This window comes from Egretta garzetta, unplaced genomic scaffold, assembly GCF_000687185.1.
Source record: "Egretta garzetta isolate BGI_Z169 unplaced genomic scaffold, ASM68718v1 scaffold361, whole genome shotgun sequence".
Taxonomy (NCBI): Eukaryota; Metazoa; Chordata; class Aves; order Pelecaniformes; family Ardeidae; genus Egretta; species Egretta garzetta.
Window position 1 is genome coordinate 612,588 of NW_009258688.1, and position 16,396 is coordinate 628,983.

General features: G+C 51.9%; 1 protein-coding gene across 1 annotated transcript; it reads right to left on the minus strand.

Moving 5' to 3' along the window:
* Window positions 1-1,747: 1,747 nt before the first annotated feature.
* On the minus strand, window positions 1,748-15,997 carry CHGA (chromogranin A). The gene is made up of 8 exons (XM_009648990.1): window positions 15,790-15,997; window positions 14,829-14,875; window positions 10,263-10,356; window positions 9,764-9,832; window positions 7,532-7,630; window positions 5,395-5,901; window positions 4,472-4,935; window positions 1,748-1,831 (listed from the first exon to the last, which is right to left on the minus strand). Exons 1-8 carry the CDS (start codon window positions 15,995-15,997, stop codon window positions 1,748-1,750), a joined length of 1,572 nt encoding a protein of 523 aa, XP_009647285.1.
* Window positions 15,998-16,396: the final 399 nt, after the last annotated feature.

Sequence of the window (16,396 nt, forward strand, 5' to 3'; positions counted from 1 at the left end):
GAGAGACTGCCACAAAACAAAAAGGAGAAACTAAATGCAATATTCAAATTAAAATTTAAATTAAGATCAATACATGAAATGTGAATTTTACAGCTGGATTAACTCCCTAATAACTGACATTTTAGTGTTGTTTCTGTGGAACAGCTTCAGTTTGAGTTCTGTTCCTACGCACGTTTCCCTGAGATTAATGAGTGCGATCTGCTCAGGGCTGGGTTGGGAGACCCGCACCTTGCTCCAGTGCACTTTTCCCAGCCAGGCTCTTGCCCTGTGCCTTGTCCCGGCTTGCGCCCTGTGCCGGGGCAGCTTTAGGGCCGTGCCTAGGCCTCGCTGCGGCCTCCTGCCGCTGTGTGCCCCTCGCCCAGGCTTGGGAGCGAGGGGGACCCAGCAGCTCCTCCCTGGGGGAGCTCGCCTGGTGGCTGGAGGACAGCTCTGGACACCCAGCGCTTCCTGCGCCGAGGGGACCCCGCACACCCACATCCAGCGCAATTCACCCTACAGGCCAACAGCGCTGATGTTTTTAGCAGAATAATGTGTCGAGTTCAAAGCCTGGCAGCCGTTCCCTGAGCATCCCAGCTGTTCTGTGGGCTGCAGGTGATGGGAGACAACCGAGCTTCGAACTGGGGGGTGGGATACAGCCCTGGCAGCGGGATGCTCTTTTCCTCTCCCGCCAATACACAAAGTCTAAAACCTTATAATAGGTGTTCAGAGACTTTTGGGGCAAGATTCCCCGGCCTGTGGGACGGTTCTGCCTGTTAGCATGGTGCCAGCAGGCCACCACGGCTCCTATGAGGCAGTGCACAGGAGGGGCATCCCCTCAGGACCAGCCTTCACCTCTGGGGGAGCACAGACCAGTAGTTTTCCTCATGACCAGCCTATTTGTTAATTTTTTATTTTTTTTAACCTACTCATGCACTGTCCAAATAGCTTGACTTGGTCAAGTATTGCCCCAGAGTTTAAACTTCTAAACTGTTTTCTCTCTGATCAACCCTGTGTTCATCGATGAACTGCAGATGCGGCCCATGTCTCACTGGAGCACCCAGGGCACCCAGTGCCGGGGCTGGGCTGCACGTCAGGGAAAGCCCCGCAGTGCTCGGGACCTCAGGGAGGTGTCCCCCATGCTGGGCCTCGGCGGGCAGCAGCCTTGGAGCCCGGGTAAGGAGGGAAATGCCATCACAACGTGTCTGTGGTGAGGGGAGGCCTCCCCCCCTCCTCTCTGCCAGGACCGTACAAGCCCTGCAGCATGCTGATGACCGAGACTGAAGCTGCCAAAACAAAGGAAGGAACCCATTGTAGTTTTATTTTTCCTTAGATAAATTTTTTTATATAGAATATATTACAGTCAGAGTTCTCAGCTTTTAATCAAAAGATAACAAGTTATTGCAGTTTTTTACCCAGTGAAACTACCGGTGGAAGGAGAACTTTCTAGAAAGCTGTCTTGTCTTTTAAAAAAAAGAGGGAAAAAACCCCCACCCGGACAGAAAATACAGGTGTAAGTTGCGCTTCACGCCCACTGGCGCCCAGCCGGGCGGGTGGGCATCCGTGCGGACAGGGGAGCGTGAGGTGAAGAAGCAGCGATGGGCACAACACTATGGCGAGGGAGGCAGGCCTGGGCGCTAGCGAGGTCGGTTTCCTAGGCACGATGCTTCTGCTCCATCTTAATTGCTTTTAAATCAGGAAATGGAAACGTGGTGGGGAGGGAGGAGGGTGACGGTGGTGGCTTTCGCCAGCGCGGGGAGGGCTGGGGCCCTCAGCCTCGCCTCAGCTCGTGCAGCTTGTGGGCGACACGCTCCAGCTCGGCCTCGATGGCAGCCAGGCTCTCCAGCTCCTGGTCCTGCAACAAAAGCCCAGGATACACATCAGTGGCTGTGGGTGGGCAGCCCTTGCCCCCCAGAGCTACAGGAAGCCTTGCCAGGGGTGAGCTGCCAGCGGTGGCACGAGCACTGCCATGTCTTGCGCCATCCCCTCAGCCCACTCCTGCATTTGCCCCTCTGGACAGATGTCTGTCCTGATGTTAAATCGCTGCAGCTGGTGATGGGGACAAGACATGCAGCCACCATCCTTTCCCAGCCCTGCTGCCTGGCAGGGCAGCCCCCCACTGCCAGAGAGCCAGGGCAGGCACAGCCAAACGGCACTGGGCGCCCACGTGGAGGCACTGGGGTCAAACTGGGATGGGCACAGGTACCTGCCACCTGCAGCAAGTGCAGCATGTGCTCAGTTCGTGGAGGGGACGGCGGTGTCCCCTCTTCCCACGCTGCACTCAGTGTCCGCATGCGCCGCAAGAAGCTTTTCCATTTAGGAAAATAGTGACTGAGGAAGCCATCAGTTTAAAGGCTCAAGCTTGGTGGCCTTTCTATAGTGGCTCTTCTGTATCTATGCCATTACATGAAGCTATTTTATTTAGTGCAGGTACTCAAATGCATAACTGTGTGGCTTTGCCTGAACTTGGTCATGCACAACTGGCCCTGCCAGCCCTAGCCCTGCCCGTCCCTTACAGCTGCCGTCACCTGGGGCTCGCTGTAGGTCGTGGCTTGCCCAGCAGGCTCTGCAGGAGCAAACTTGGGGCCATCAGTGCTAAAAATGCCTTTCCCTGTTGGCAGAGCTGAGGTGACGGCCCTCTCCTGCTGCGGAGGGAGCAGAGCCTTGCTGCTTGCCTGCAGCAGCTGCCAAGTGCAGGCCAACACCAAGCCATTGGCCTGCACTGCATGTGGCTGGTGTGAAAAAAATCAAATATATAAAAAAAAGAAAAAAAATAATTTTTCTCATCCCTGAGCTATTTTTCTGAGCAGGGAAAAAGTCACCCTGCCCATCCACAGCGCCCTTGGCTCAGCCCCTGGGAAGGCTCCAGCTACATCTGTGCTAGCGGCTCGGGGTGCCTGCCAGCACTCAGGGGAGCCAGACTGAGCCCAAGCGGCTGGTCCAGTGTGTTTTGTTTGAAGCAGGTCAGGTAGCAGCCAGCGGAGTCTTGCCATGCTGGAGGAGAGCTTTGGCTGCAGCTGGAACCCCCAGAAAGTGAGAAAATAGTACTGTGCTGAGACCCTCTGCAGCACCCAAAGAGAGGAGAGGTCAGACCCAAACCACTGCCTTGAGCTGTGCCTGTGTGCCCTGGCTCACTCCTGCCCGGCCCGCAGGCTGAGCCCCATCTGGTGCAGGGGACAGCACTCAGCCCCTGGCTGTGCCCATTCTGGCCTCACTGGCCAAGCCACACAGTCGCATGGCCCAAAAGTGAGGAGAGGGGACAGGATGGCAGGTCCTCTGGTCCAGACCCTGTGTGTTCCCATCCCTCACTGCCAGGTGCCTGGTCTGACACCTCTTCACTGACTCCCAGAGGCCCTGATCTAGCTTAAAAAAAAAAACAAAACACCAAAAAGTCTTGCTGCAACTGCAAACATAGCAGCTTTGAAGCCTCAGCAACCTCCTTCCCAGTCCCCGTTCAGAGGCTGACCCAACCACCTTGCAGACAAGGTGCTCCCCAGGGCCGCTGGCAGGGGTGGGTGGGGAGCAGCCTTCTTAGGGGAGAGGCCTGGGAGCAGCCGGTGGTGACGAGGCTGATGGGGCAGGTGCCCACCTCCTTGGCAGCCACCCGCTGCATCCCTGAGCTGAGACATTTGGCCTTGCTTTGAACCGACACGACCGAAGATGCCCTCTCACTGGGGATGCTGATGAGCAACCTTTGGGCAATGTTTTGGTGCGTAACTAAGGCAAGAGGGGTGTTTTGGAGGCAAAAGAGCTGCAGCAAAGTGGCTTCACTCACCTGCTGCCCCAGTCTGTTCCCAGGCACCTGATCATGGCTTGTTCCAGAGCAAACACCTGCAGAGCCCATGCCCAGCCCTGCTGTCCAGCCCAAAAAACACCCATGCCTGGAGCTGGGCCTGAGCACAAAGGCGAAACCACCACTCCTGGCTACCGGGGAGGTGCTGAGCTACTACATAGCATTACACAAGGTACCAGGGAAGGAGGTCTCTGACTTTGGAAGCCTGGGTCAGATGTATTCCCATAGCTGTCAGCCATTTCCACCCCAATGCCCCAGCTGTCTCACTATGGCTGCACCCCTGGTTTACCTCTGTAGGAGGTCTGACAGTACTCACTCCATCCCTGAGCCAGGGAAAGCATTCCCTTTGACTTGGAGGGGCTTGAGGAAACAAGATCCACCCCCAGGCTCCAGATATAGCTCTGGTCACCGTGTCCAGCACAGGCCAGCGCAAAAGTCCTGGTGCATTTTTAAGACTCTCTGGGGCAGGACATGTTTTTGCACTAGTCACTGAAACAAGGATAAAAACCAAAGGCACAGCCAGGTGCAAATCTCAATAATACCTAGGGCTGAATGACTAAAAGGTCACCAAGTATCTCCCTAATGTCACAGAGAACCAATGCTGGCTGTGTAACACCAAGGTACTATCCACATCTCTAAGTACAGTTTGGATTCCCAAGTAATAACCAGGTGGGATTTATTCTTAAGCCTATGTACACCAACCTCCGTTCTCCTATTTGCGCTGCCTTCCTCATCCTTCTTTTCTTCAGGCATGGGAGCAAGTGGGAAGCCTCCTTCACTGCTGTCCTTCTTTGAGTGACGCTTCCATGACCTTCTCACATCTTCCTCTGGGCTATTGAAGTCATACTTGCGGGACCTAAATGCCATTTTCATGGACCTGTCTGGGTCTTCCCCGCTATCATTTTCCTCCATGCGCTTCTTTGATGTCAGCTGCTTGGCCAGCTCATCCATTTTGTTCCACCTCTTGGAGTCTTCCCACTCCCTGGAGGACTCCTCCTCCATCTCCTCACTTTTGGCATCCCTGGGCTGGAAAGTGTCCTCTTCCCCCTGCATCCCCTCATCCTCCAGGCGATGCCTTCCTCCTCTCAGTGCTCGGGGCTGCTCTTCCTCCTCCTCCTCCTCAGAGCTCTGCCCACCTTTGCCAAATCCCAGAGCATCGTCATTATCTGAAAGAGCATTAAACATGACAGTGAGCACAAGTATTAACCTGGTTATGCTCCACCTTTGAACTGAGCCTTCGGGGGTGATGCAAGGTGGGTTTTCTGACCTAGGCCCATTTTCCCTGGCCTGTGAAAATAAATACCCACTCTTGCATCACCATGTCAGTAACAGGGCTTGGAGGCAGCAGTAAAAAAAAACACATAGGAAGTTCAAGAAAAAGAAATTGTCTCCAGGTGCTGTGAAAACTGAGCAGCAGCCAGCTGCTGGGCCTGTGTTACGCCCTGTGTGTGGGCCCACGTGGTTGGGTGCTTGTGGGGGGGTGCTGGGTGGCTGTCGGTGGAGTATTTCTGTAAACCCGGTAAGCACCTGCCTGAACTTTTAGGCTTTAAAGCCTCTTATCCGTCTGTCTCAGAGCTCTCAGTTCACCCCAGGTAGGTATCAGTGTGGTGATCCAGGATACGTACTGTCATCTCCTTGCATTTCCTCAGCCTCCTCATCCTCCTCAGCCAAATCAAGTGACCTCTCTACTTCGGTAGGGTCCTCCTCTGCAGCATCATCTCCTCCATCATCCTCCCGCTCCACACGTTCCCCTGCCACCTCCTTGCTCTGCTCCTGGCCTTGCCTGGATGGCTCGTCTCTCTCATCCTCGAGCTCCAGGCTGTCCCTGGAGCCTCTGGGCTGCTCCTCTTCAACTCCTCGCTGCTGCTGTTCATCCTCGCTGAAGTCTTTGCTGATGTGGTTGTCCAAAGCTTCATCTTGCTGGGCATCCTCTGTGTCCCCGATATCGTTGCTTTCTGCTTGCTCACGATCCTCCTTCTCAGGAGGGTCAGCATCTCGTGGCCTGGGCTCCCCCTCCTCCAGGCTGTTTTTCCCCTCCTCTCTTGACTCTTCATTTTGCTGGCTTTTCTGTGCTGCCAGCTCAGCCAGGGACCCCGTGGGCTGCTCCTCTTCAGGGCGCTCCCCTGCCGCATCTGCAGAGGGAGGAGCAAGAAGCAACACCTCTCCTGAGAGCTCATTTCACAACCAGCAAAGCCCATGCTTTTGTTAGGGAGCTTCAGCCCCACTCAGCAATCTGCTTAACCAGCCCATGGATCCTTTCGCAAGACTCTTCAACATATGTTTGCGTTCAAGCAAGCCGGTGCTCTCACTGCTGCCTGCTCTCCTGGAGAGACTCACAAGGCTGAAGTTAAACATATGCCAAAGTGCTTTGCTGCAGCACAGTCCTCATCACCATCTCTTGAGATGCCAGCAACAAACTTGTCCCTCATGAGACCAGATCGCACATAAAATGAAATGATTTAGGAGTGTAATGCGGCACCTGCGCAGCTCCCCCTGCTCGGAGTGCTGCGCTAACATCGCATCCTTATTTCTCCCACCAGGTTGAAGAGGGAGCCAGTGTTGTTTGCTGGCGAGCAGGAGGGAGGCGGGGGAGGCTCTGCTTCTGCAAAGCAGCTGCTCAGCAGGAGCTTAATGTGGGCTGGGGACTTGCTCTTGCTCATGCCAGAGACTGGCCTCTTAACATAATTAGCCAGAGAAATCACTTTGCAGGAAGAAAGATGGGGGGGCTCAAGAGCAGTGGGAAAAGCCAGATGGGTATGGAAATGCGAGCACAGCCCCAAGCTGGGATGAGGAGCATGCTGGGGTGAGGGGATGCAGAGAACCGGTCACACAGGGCTGGTGACCACCAGTGACACCACGCTGGTGTCACTGGGCTGCCTGCAGGCCTGGACAGCCTAACATGCCATGCTTCATCCTCATCCTCCACACTGCTGGAGCAAGAGGATCAGCTCTGGCCTGGTGGGGGGAGAGACCCAGTGCTACCCATCTTCTCCGTTGGCTTTCGGCCATGCTGGCTGCAGCAGCAGCCCTGGGGGTATCGCTCCTCATTGCTTCAGGCAGCTTTGGGCTGACATCACGGCATCGCTGTGCTGCCATGGCTCAGCCACACACCCCAGGGCCTATTTGAGACCCTCTGCAGGGGTGTTGCTGCTGGACAAGAAATCATTTCGCCCCACATTGGTATCGTCTCTTGCTGATGTGGAAAAGGGAAGGGGCCAAACCCTCCTTTCTGCTACACTGCCTGTCTCTAGCCAGGCCATAGAATCATAGTGACAAGGGGAAACCCCAGCTGAACTTAGTCTTTCCAAGATGCTGGGGTTTTGTGTGGGTGTGTGCACTATGTGTATCCCAAGTTCAATTTTCCCTTCAGAGACCCATAGCCTAATATCATGGATGCCTGGAAACAAGGTCCGTGGGAGCAGACCCAGGTCTCTCTTGGCTGTATCAGAGTCTTTCAGTATGGGATTTCCCTGGCTGTGACTCATCGTAAGCATTAGGAGAAAGTGAAGATGTTGGCAGCAGGGTCAGAAAGATCAGTATCAATTTGGTAACTTGACCATCACCAGTCACAGTGGCTCAGAAATTACATGTTGTTTAAGCTGGTAAATAAGAACAAAGCAAACACTGGGTTGCCTGTGTGTGTCAGCGGCAGCATCAAAGAAGATACCTAAATGAGAAGCAGATGGACATATCAAGGCTGTTAGAAAGAACATCCTTGTTTACAGCCTGACCTGGATTTCCTGGGGGGAGGCTGACACTGACCTCTCTGCCTGTTCTTGTCGTTCTGACTTTCAAGGACTTCGGAAAGTTCATCTTCGAAGCCACTGTTTTTCTTCTGCTGCTGAGTTCTCTCATTGGCACCTGTGTCAAGTAACAAAAATTAGGGAAAGGCAACAGCCCCTCCTCTGTTTCAGAAAGTAGAGGTAGGAAAATAGTTCTGTGCCCTTTATAATTATGTGCATATTTTCTACAATGGACAAATCTGCCAAAGGGGAGCTGCAAGGAGAAGTGAGACTGGAGGATATGTGAACCAATTGCAGTAACAAAGCCACCATCAAAAACATAATCTGCAGGAAATAAAAAGGTCTCTAAACAAACAGAGAAGCGGGGTTGCTAGGAAAACTAATATTGATGGAGGGCTAGGGAATAACAGATGCTGAACAGCAGCACATTGAAGCCAACAAAAGACTTAAACATCAGAGTATTGAAGGATAAAAATTGTCTCCTTCCAGATGCTGCCCACGTACCTCTGTTGAGGTGCGCACTGAGAGCCCCTGTGCCCTCCTGCCTGGTCGTGGGAGGGAGGAGCAGCATTCATCACCGCTCCAGGGATGGTCCAGGGCCCCAGAGCCCCACACCTTAGCCTCTGGGATTATGGAGCCAGCCCAACAGAAGTAACACCCTGGAGAAAGCCCTGCCTGAAGGCAGCCCGAGCTGGAGGTCAGAGCGCAGCTGTCCTGGCAACCAGCACTCCCCTGGCAGCCCCATCCCATGGGAACTGCAAGCCGAGCAAGCCCTGTCTAACCCAGCTCATGCCCTGCTTCTATGCCTTAATGCAAAGGCAAGAGCCGACGCTGCCAGCCCAGTCCCCTCTAGCCCTAAATGGGGCAGAGCTGGGTGGTGTGGGCTCCCCAGCCTTGAGCAGGACCAGCTGCAGCCAGCACAGAGGAGACCAGGATAAACACCTTTGCTTTTCCCTTGGGCTACACAACTCTCCCATCCCCTGGCACTGCAGTCTGTAGATTTGAGCTCATGTTACCCCAGGACAAAATGGTGTGATGGGCTCAAGCCAAGGAAAGAGCAGAGCAAGATAAACATCTGTGAAACAAGTCACTTCACGTGGACTCCATGCTGTATGGCACAGCCTGCCCGATAGCTGAGCGCTCCCCCTCACAACCCCGGTGTGCCTGGGCAGCAGCATCCCAGCCCACTGAAGAGGTCCAGGCTTCTTTCTTCTGGATCATCAGAGCACCCATAGAGCCTGCCCGGCTTGCCCCTCCACCGCTGGGATTTGGGCAGTGACCAAACTATTGCTTTGGGAGCTGCATGGGGCTCTCCTAATCCTGATCTCCTGAATCTTCCCTCTCCCTTATCCCTGTTGCCTCTGTGGCTTCCCTGCTCTGAAAGCAGCCTGGTGGCACTGTCTCCAAGCCACCCCTGGCAGCTGTGCCACACAGGAGCAGGGCACAGGGACGCCCTGGCAAGGGAGGGCTGCCAGCTGGGTTACCCCAAGGAGAAGGAGGAGGGAAGGCCAGGAGCTGCTCTCCCTGCAGTCTGGGGAGAGCCCTATTGCAGCCTCAGCTGGGCCACCTGGGCAGAGAGGCCTGCACCAACTCTGAAGTAGCCTTGCCCAGGACCTGCACACTGGCTCTGGGGACCTGGGCACCTGAGAATAGCCCTTTTCCCCCTTGCACATCCCTTTGTACAGCTCTGTGCTGCTGCCTCTCCCATGGTGACAAGCGGCAAGCTGTCCACACCTCTCCAAACCAAAGGAACTTGCATTCAACCTAAGGAAGCCAACAGGAAAATCCCCACTGGGGGCTTTTGTTGGGGTCTTACAGGTGCAAGTCCTGCTCTATGCTCAGCGAGGGTTCCCTTCTGCCACTCTTGCGTTTAGTCCTAGACTCCAGCTGCACAAACCGTGAAGGTTTTCTTGTCTTTCATTCTATCTTGGGAGCTGCTGGTTATTTGTTGAATTAAATTACAGTATTTCCTTTTAGGGTTCTCCCACCCCAGAATGCCTGTATTCTGCATCACCACCAAGTTACTTCAACATTACATTTAAATCATCAGATGCATACTGGAGTTATTATAAGCAAAATTCCTGTCTCCACTCACCCAATCTCTACCAGAAGCCCTGGAACTAGGTTTCCTAGGGCACATTGATATGATGCCAAATGAATGTAAAATACAAAATACCCCAAACAACAAAACTGTGCAAGGGGCTACCACAGACAAAACCCCCCTTCCCAAATAACTGTAGTGAAACTGTACCTTGAGCTGCAATTTCCTGAAGTTCTTTCAATAAATTTTGATGGCGAAGGATAGAAATGATTCGTTCATCTGCAATAGGGGAGACTTAATACAGAAGGTGGTCAAAGACAACCCCCCCACACCCCCAAGAAATGAAAAACAACCCCAAATGCCACCTCCCTCTTCGTTTACTCTTTTCTCTCCCTTGGTCTGATTTGCTGCCACATCTCTTAACTGTGTGGTTAAGATGACTGGAAGGCTCCATGAAAACCAGGCAGCTTCATGTCACCCAGCACCTCCCCTGGCTGCGGTGCCAGCATGATGCATGGCCTGGGCCAAGCAGCAGCTCTGTCCATGCTTCTGGGGCCTGGTGCAGCCTGGTGGGGTGACTACAAGGAAGGTGAGTGTGTCAGGGACCCCTTGTCAGGTGTTAAAGCATGTGTCAGGGCAGGACCCGCCATCCTTGTGTCTCTGCCAGATCTGCTTTTGCTGATACTCAGCGTTAAATCTGAGCCTGTACCTCCTCTGAGTGTTTCTAGGCATTCCTCACTGATCGGCAGGGGGTTTGGCTTCGATAAAGTATCAGAGATGACCTCTACAATGCACTTCATCACCTAGAAAGAGACAAAAATACAAATTAAAGCACTGCTTTATTGTATTCTTTTCCTAATCTATTTTGTTACAAAGGCTAAACTACAGCAGATGATGGCGTAGGATCCTCTTGCTTTTCTGGTCGAGCCAGAACTGAATGTTCGGTTCCTGTTTTACCTCATGCAGGAACAGAAGCTACCTCCTGAAACTGAGAAGTGAGCAAATGGCTCATGGCAATGGAAAGAGCTTCTTCAACATGCCACACACTTCAGCTGAGGATCTCACAACTCCAGCCCATCCCAGAGGCTGGGCACATCAGGACATTAAAGGGGATCTGGATATACACAGAGAGAGCTCAAAATCATCCTCTTTAAGTCAGTTTATCTCAACCTGCATCTTGTAGAAGGGCTCAGTGGGAGGTTGCAGAGAGCAACAAGTGGTCAAGCTCTTCAGTAGGTGACCTTGAAATCTTGCAAGCTATTTAAGCTCTGAGAAGGGCACCATAGCTAGACTGCAGCCAGGCATGGAGGGTAATGTGAGGCAAATTGTACTTTCAAACATGGATGAGAAATACTGCTCTCAAGCCCTAGAGAAGGACAAGACACTCTGGAGGAGTGTTTGACCTTGTGCTTGAGTGTTCAAGCCATCTGTTATAGACTGGAAGAGCTGTTCACGGAGGCAGGTCATCTGAAAGCAAGGAAGTTCCCACACTTTCCTCCGAAGCATTTGTAACTGCCTGAGGCAGCTTCCCAGACAGGATGGACTCCGGGCCTGCCCTTTCCAGCAGCCCATTTCTTCTGTGTAAAATGAGAAGCATTATTTATCTAGTCTGTCACTTGTACTGACATTGCAGGCCTAGCTCTTCACCCATGTAACTGCAGCACCACTGATTCCACAGGGATCACCCAGTGATGTTCGCGTGGTAGGAGAATGAAAGCCAGAGGTACAAAGGCAAGGTGGCACCTCTGGCAGGGGTGAAGGCACCCTGGCCACACTGAGACACACCACCAGTGTGGTCATGGTAGACCCAAATGGTCACACAGGAGAGAAAGCAGCATTCACTGTGGTCCAGTGCTGGTTAGCAATGCAGGAATCAGGCTGCTTAGTTGAAAAGGATGATTATTTATAAAACAGCCCAGAAAGCACACAGGGCTCACAAATGCCTGTGGAAAAAAAAGGGGGCTAAATTGAAAAAAAGGATGTAAGTAAGCCCTGGGGGCAAACAATTCACTCACGGAACCTCTTCTTCTGATGATTTCTGCAGGCAGCCCTAAGAGTCCTGACCTCCCTCACAAAGTGCCATTCTCAGGAGAGCAAAGCACTCCTGCTGCAGTAGAAATTAAACGCAAGTCAGCAATTCCCAGTCATCTACAATGTTGCTCATTCAAGCAAACAGATACATTCACTGACCAGCCAGAATGGGCAAATTTTCACCCTGTATAAGGCGAGAATTCTGCTTTTGCAGATCACAGCCATACGATGCTGAACTCTCAACTATTTACACAGTTGGAAGGCGTTGCCTGCTGGATTAAAAATGTTGCAGGAAAGATCTAACAAAAGAAAGTAAGGAAATTTCCCTGATATCATTCTCCTATACCACAAACAATCCATTAATATTGATTTTAGATTACTTTGAGTCACTTCACTCTACCATTAAATAGAACAAACCCCAGATTCTGATCGTTCCCTCCCATGTTTCCCAACCTCTGGAGCCACTTATTGCAGCTGTATTCTATGCAGCTTCAGAAGTAAGGACTTTCTTAGCATGAGAAATAAGAACCTGGTCCAGTGAAACACTCTATACGAGGTTTTTGAAGGCTTCTAAGCTGATTTAAGGTCTTTGTCCGAACACAAAGAAACACATCAGACACCACAGAAATACGGCCAACTCTGTGGAGGAACTTTGTAACGTAATGAAATGAAGAGTGCAGTCATTCCACAACACTCTCCTTGACTTTTTATAAGAACAAGTCTTGCAGAGTGAGACTTCACAAGGTCATGAAATAACAGCCTGCATCAGGAAATGAAGGAAATCCTTTCCAAATGAATGTAATTAATCCAGTGCAGAAACCTGGACTGGAATTTTGCCATAGCTATCCTCTAACTGTGAGCATGTAACTAGATCCTTAAGAGCTGCTCATGCTGTCCCTTTACAGAAATCTCCAAAGGATCATGCCCTTACAAGGACAGACTTCACCACTTTTGGTTGTGCTCAGGCCCTTCTGAAATGTCTGCTTCTAAGTAAGTGGGAAATAGTGTCCTTCAAGCACACGGGTGGGCAAACACCAGAGATATTGTAAATACTTTGGTTGTGTTCAGCTCCCCATTGGAAAGCCCTTCATAGAATCATAGAATCACAGAATGGTTTGGATCAGAAAGGACCTTTAAAGGGCATCTAGCCCAACCCCCCTGCAGTGAGCAGAGACACCGCTAACTAGATCGGGTTGCTCAGAGCCCCATCCGGCCTGACCTTGAATGTTTTTAGGGATGGGGCCTCCACCACCTCTTTCATAGAATCATAGAATCACTTTGGTTGGAAAAGACCTTTAAGATCATCGAGTCCAACCTTTAACCTAACCCTGACATCCCACCACTAAACCATGTCCCTTTGGACAACCTGTGCCAGTGTTTCACCACCCTCATTGTAAAGAATTTCTTCCTTCTATCCAGTGTAAATCTACCCTGTTTTAGTTTAAAACCATTAACCCTTGTCCTGTCACAATGGGCCCTGCTGAAAAGATTGTCTCCATCTTTCCTATAGGCCCCCTTTAAGTACTGAAAGCCCTTGGTGTAAGGAAAGTCTTATGAGCTCCCCAGGAAAAGCCTGTGGATGTTGACTAGCCCTTTCACAGCCCTGAGCCACCATGAATGCTGGTGGCACAGACCACATCTAGAGAAGCATAGTGTGTAGGAAGAGCTGTGGTTCTCACTGCTGTACCCGTGGAATGATATACCTGCCCTAATCTGTCCCATGAGACCAGCACTTCCTTCGCCGAAATGCCATGTCTCAGAAGGTGGCAAAGGCGGAAAAGCCTTAATGGCTCCTTCCAGTTGCAGCAAAAATCAAAAGTGTGGTCTGATTTTGGTCTCAGCTGGAGCCTGTGTCAATGCAGTGCCAAGGGAGAGGACAGGTTTGGGAGAAAATCCTTCCTTGGTGGAAGCTTCCCCATGGAGTTGCACCAGCTTCCACAAAAGCTAAGTGTGGCTTGCTGGGAAGTGCCTTTTTTTAGACATAGCACATGTTGGGGAAAAGGTCTCACAAGGAAAATTGTAGAATTAATGGATTGACCCACCAGGTGCCCAATGAGCATCCCACTCTGGCATGGCCAGCTGAAGGGCAAGTGCCTGCCCTCAGTCCCTTTCTCAGTGAGCAGCACAGCCTGAAGCAGGCACCCAGTGGCTCACAGCTCATGGCTCAGCCCCAGCAAGGGCTAAGCAGCCTAAAGATCTTAACAAAGCAACAGCTCTCCAGGCCCAGGCACATCTGACAGGACACAGGGCAGCGTATCTCATGGCCTGTAGCTAACAACGAACAGAGACACTGTACAAGGGAGCCTGGGGCTGAGAGTGACATGAATGTGCCCTCCCCTACTGCTGCCTGGGGAACAACTTTAAGTGGCTAGAAGATTTCAGGAAACAAAGACAATGAAGAAGTAGAAGGGGACAGGCTGGTGTTTCCGTTCTGGACATTAATTTCTATAGAAATCTTAATCTGGGCAGCTAAGAGATCAGCTCATCAGAAAGACTATAGGCATTATACTGTCAGGAAGGGGAGGTCTGTCATGGCTCAACACAGGCAGACACACCTATCCAAAAGCACCAAAAGCCCTTTGGGAGCGCACACACTTGCGAAGTGCAGCTGTGAATGTCAGAGAAGTATGACACAGATGTATGCATGGAAGCCTATAAAATAAGGCTGGAGAGGTCAGCCAAGTCCTGCACTGCTTGTAGACATCCAGGGAGGCTGAGCAGTAGCTGAGGATAGATTAGCAGTCTGAGAGTAGCCAGCTGCCTGTTTTTCAGGAACATACGTGTTTAAGTATCACACCACACACATACAAACACAGATGTATACACACCCCCAAACACACACAGTTCCAGCGATGCCCTTTCCTGAATCACATCTCCCCCCACTCTCCCCTGAGTCACCTCGTGTTGGGAGCTTTGAAAAGCTGAAAGTAGGAGGACTGGGGAGGGTTATATCCAACCCCCCATCCCCAGCCTCACCATTCTCCAGATGAGCTTGTTTGGTCCCTCTGGTACATCCCGGGGACTTCCCTCCTGCCCAGATGCCCAGAAGTGGATGCACAATGGTAAATCCTGGTAGAGAGGGAGTGGGGGTGGATGGATCCTGCTGTAGAGATCTCATGCAAATCCCTGGCACTTCCTACAGGGCATTTCAGCAGGGGCAGCCAAAAGCCAGCCAGCTAGGTGGAGGTTAAACATCACATCCTTCAACTTCACTTGCTCCTTCCACTTACAGGCCCATCCTTACCTTAGTGTCCCCTTTATTCATGTCGTTTGTCACGGGAAGGGAGATGGCTGTAAAATGAGGGGAGGGCAAAAAAAGAGAACTTGTTATTCACTTCCACTGGGAGACAGGCAGAGAAATCCTACCCTGCTAAAAATGGGAGTGGAGAAGAGGGGCATCTCACTCTGGTGGAAGTGATCCTTGGGTGCAGCAGCTGGAGGTGTGTATTGTGCCCCCCTCAGCTTCCCAAGGGAAGGGAAGGGAAGGGAAGGGAAGGGAAGGGAAGGGAAGGGAAAGGAAGGGAAAGGAAGGGAAAGGAAGGGAAAGGAAGGGAAAGGAAGGGAAAGGAAGGGAAAGGAAGGGAAAGGAAGGGAAAGGAAGGGAAAGGAAGGGAAAGGAAGGGAAAGGAAGGGAAAGGAAGGGAAAGGAAGGGAAAGGAAGGGAAAGGAAGGGAAAGGAAGGGAAAGGAAGGGAAAGGAAGGGAAAGGAAGGGAAAGGAAGGGAAAGGAAGGGAAAGGAAGGGAAAGGAAGGGAAAGGAAGGGAAAGGAAGGGAAAGGAAGGGAAAGGAAGGGAAAGGAAGGGAAAGGAAGGGAAAGGAAGGGAAAGGAAGGGAAAGGAAGGGAAAGGAAGGGAAAGGAAGGGAAAGGAAGGGAAAGGAAGGGAAAGGAAGGGAAAGGAAGGGAAAGGAAGGGAAAGGAAGGGAAAGGAAGGGAAAGGAAGGGAAAGGAAGGGAAAGGAAGGGAAAGGAAGGGAAAGGAAGGGAAAGGAAGGGAAAGGAAGGGAAAGGAAGGGAAAGGAAGGGAAAGGAAGGGAAAGGAAGGGAAAGGAAGGGAAAGGAAGGGAAAGGAAGGGAAAGGAAGGGAAAGGAAGGGAAAGGAAGTCTCCCCCCTCCCTCGCACGCAGCCCTCCCGTCAGCCTGCACCGCTCCCCGGGTGCGGGAGGGGCAGCCACACGCCGGGATTCCCCCGACACACACGCACACACCCCCCCGCTGCCCGGGCAAAGGGTTCAAGCAGCGAGGTGTCAGGCTCCACTTGCTCCATCTTCTCCCACTGGGCAGGAGCAGGATGGATGTGAGGCGTGTTTCCCGGTTATCCCTTTGCCAGCGCCTCACCCGACGCACCTCTTCATATGCGCCCTCTCTGTACATACCAGCAGTCAACAGCGAGAGCCACCTCAGGTATCCCAGCATAGCCACTGTAGGTGGATTTGCCCTCTAGGGGTGCCCTTGTCTTTCACTGACCACAGAAGGCACCTAGACAAACAGTTTAGAACAGATGCCGGAGTGTTTAGATGCCTGTTCAACGCCTCCACAGAGGATAGGAGTGCCTGTAAGACTGGTCAAGAGCCAGAGAACTGGTCACCATGAAACGGGTTTGCCAATGGAGTTGATAAGTCCCAGCTATTTTATGAAGGATTTTAAAGCAGTAGGATATCATTTGGGGTGAATAGCTACCAGTGGTTCATAACAACCTATAGCATCACCCTACACCCTCACTGCTAAGCACTCTGAAGTTGAAGTGACCAGGATTACCTGGTCACCAGTTTCCACCGACAAGGGAGACAGGGGAAGTAACAAATTGTACTGTTC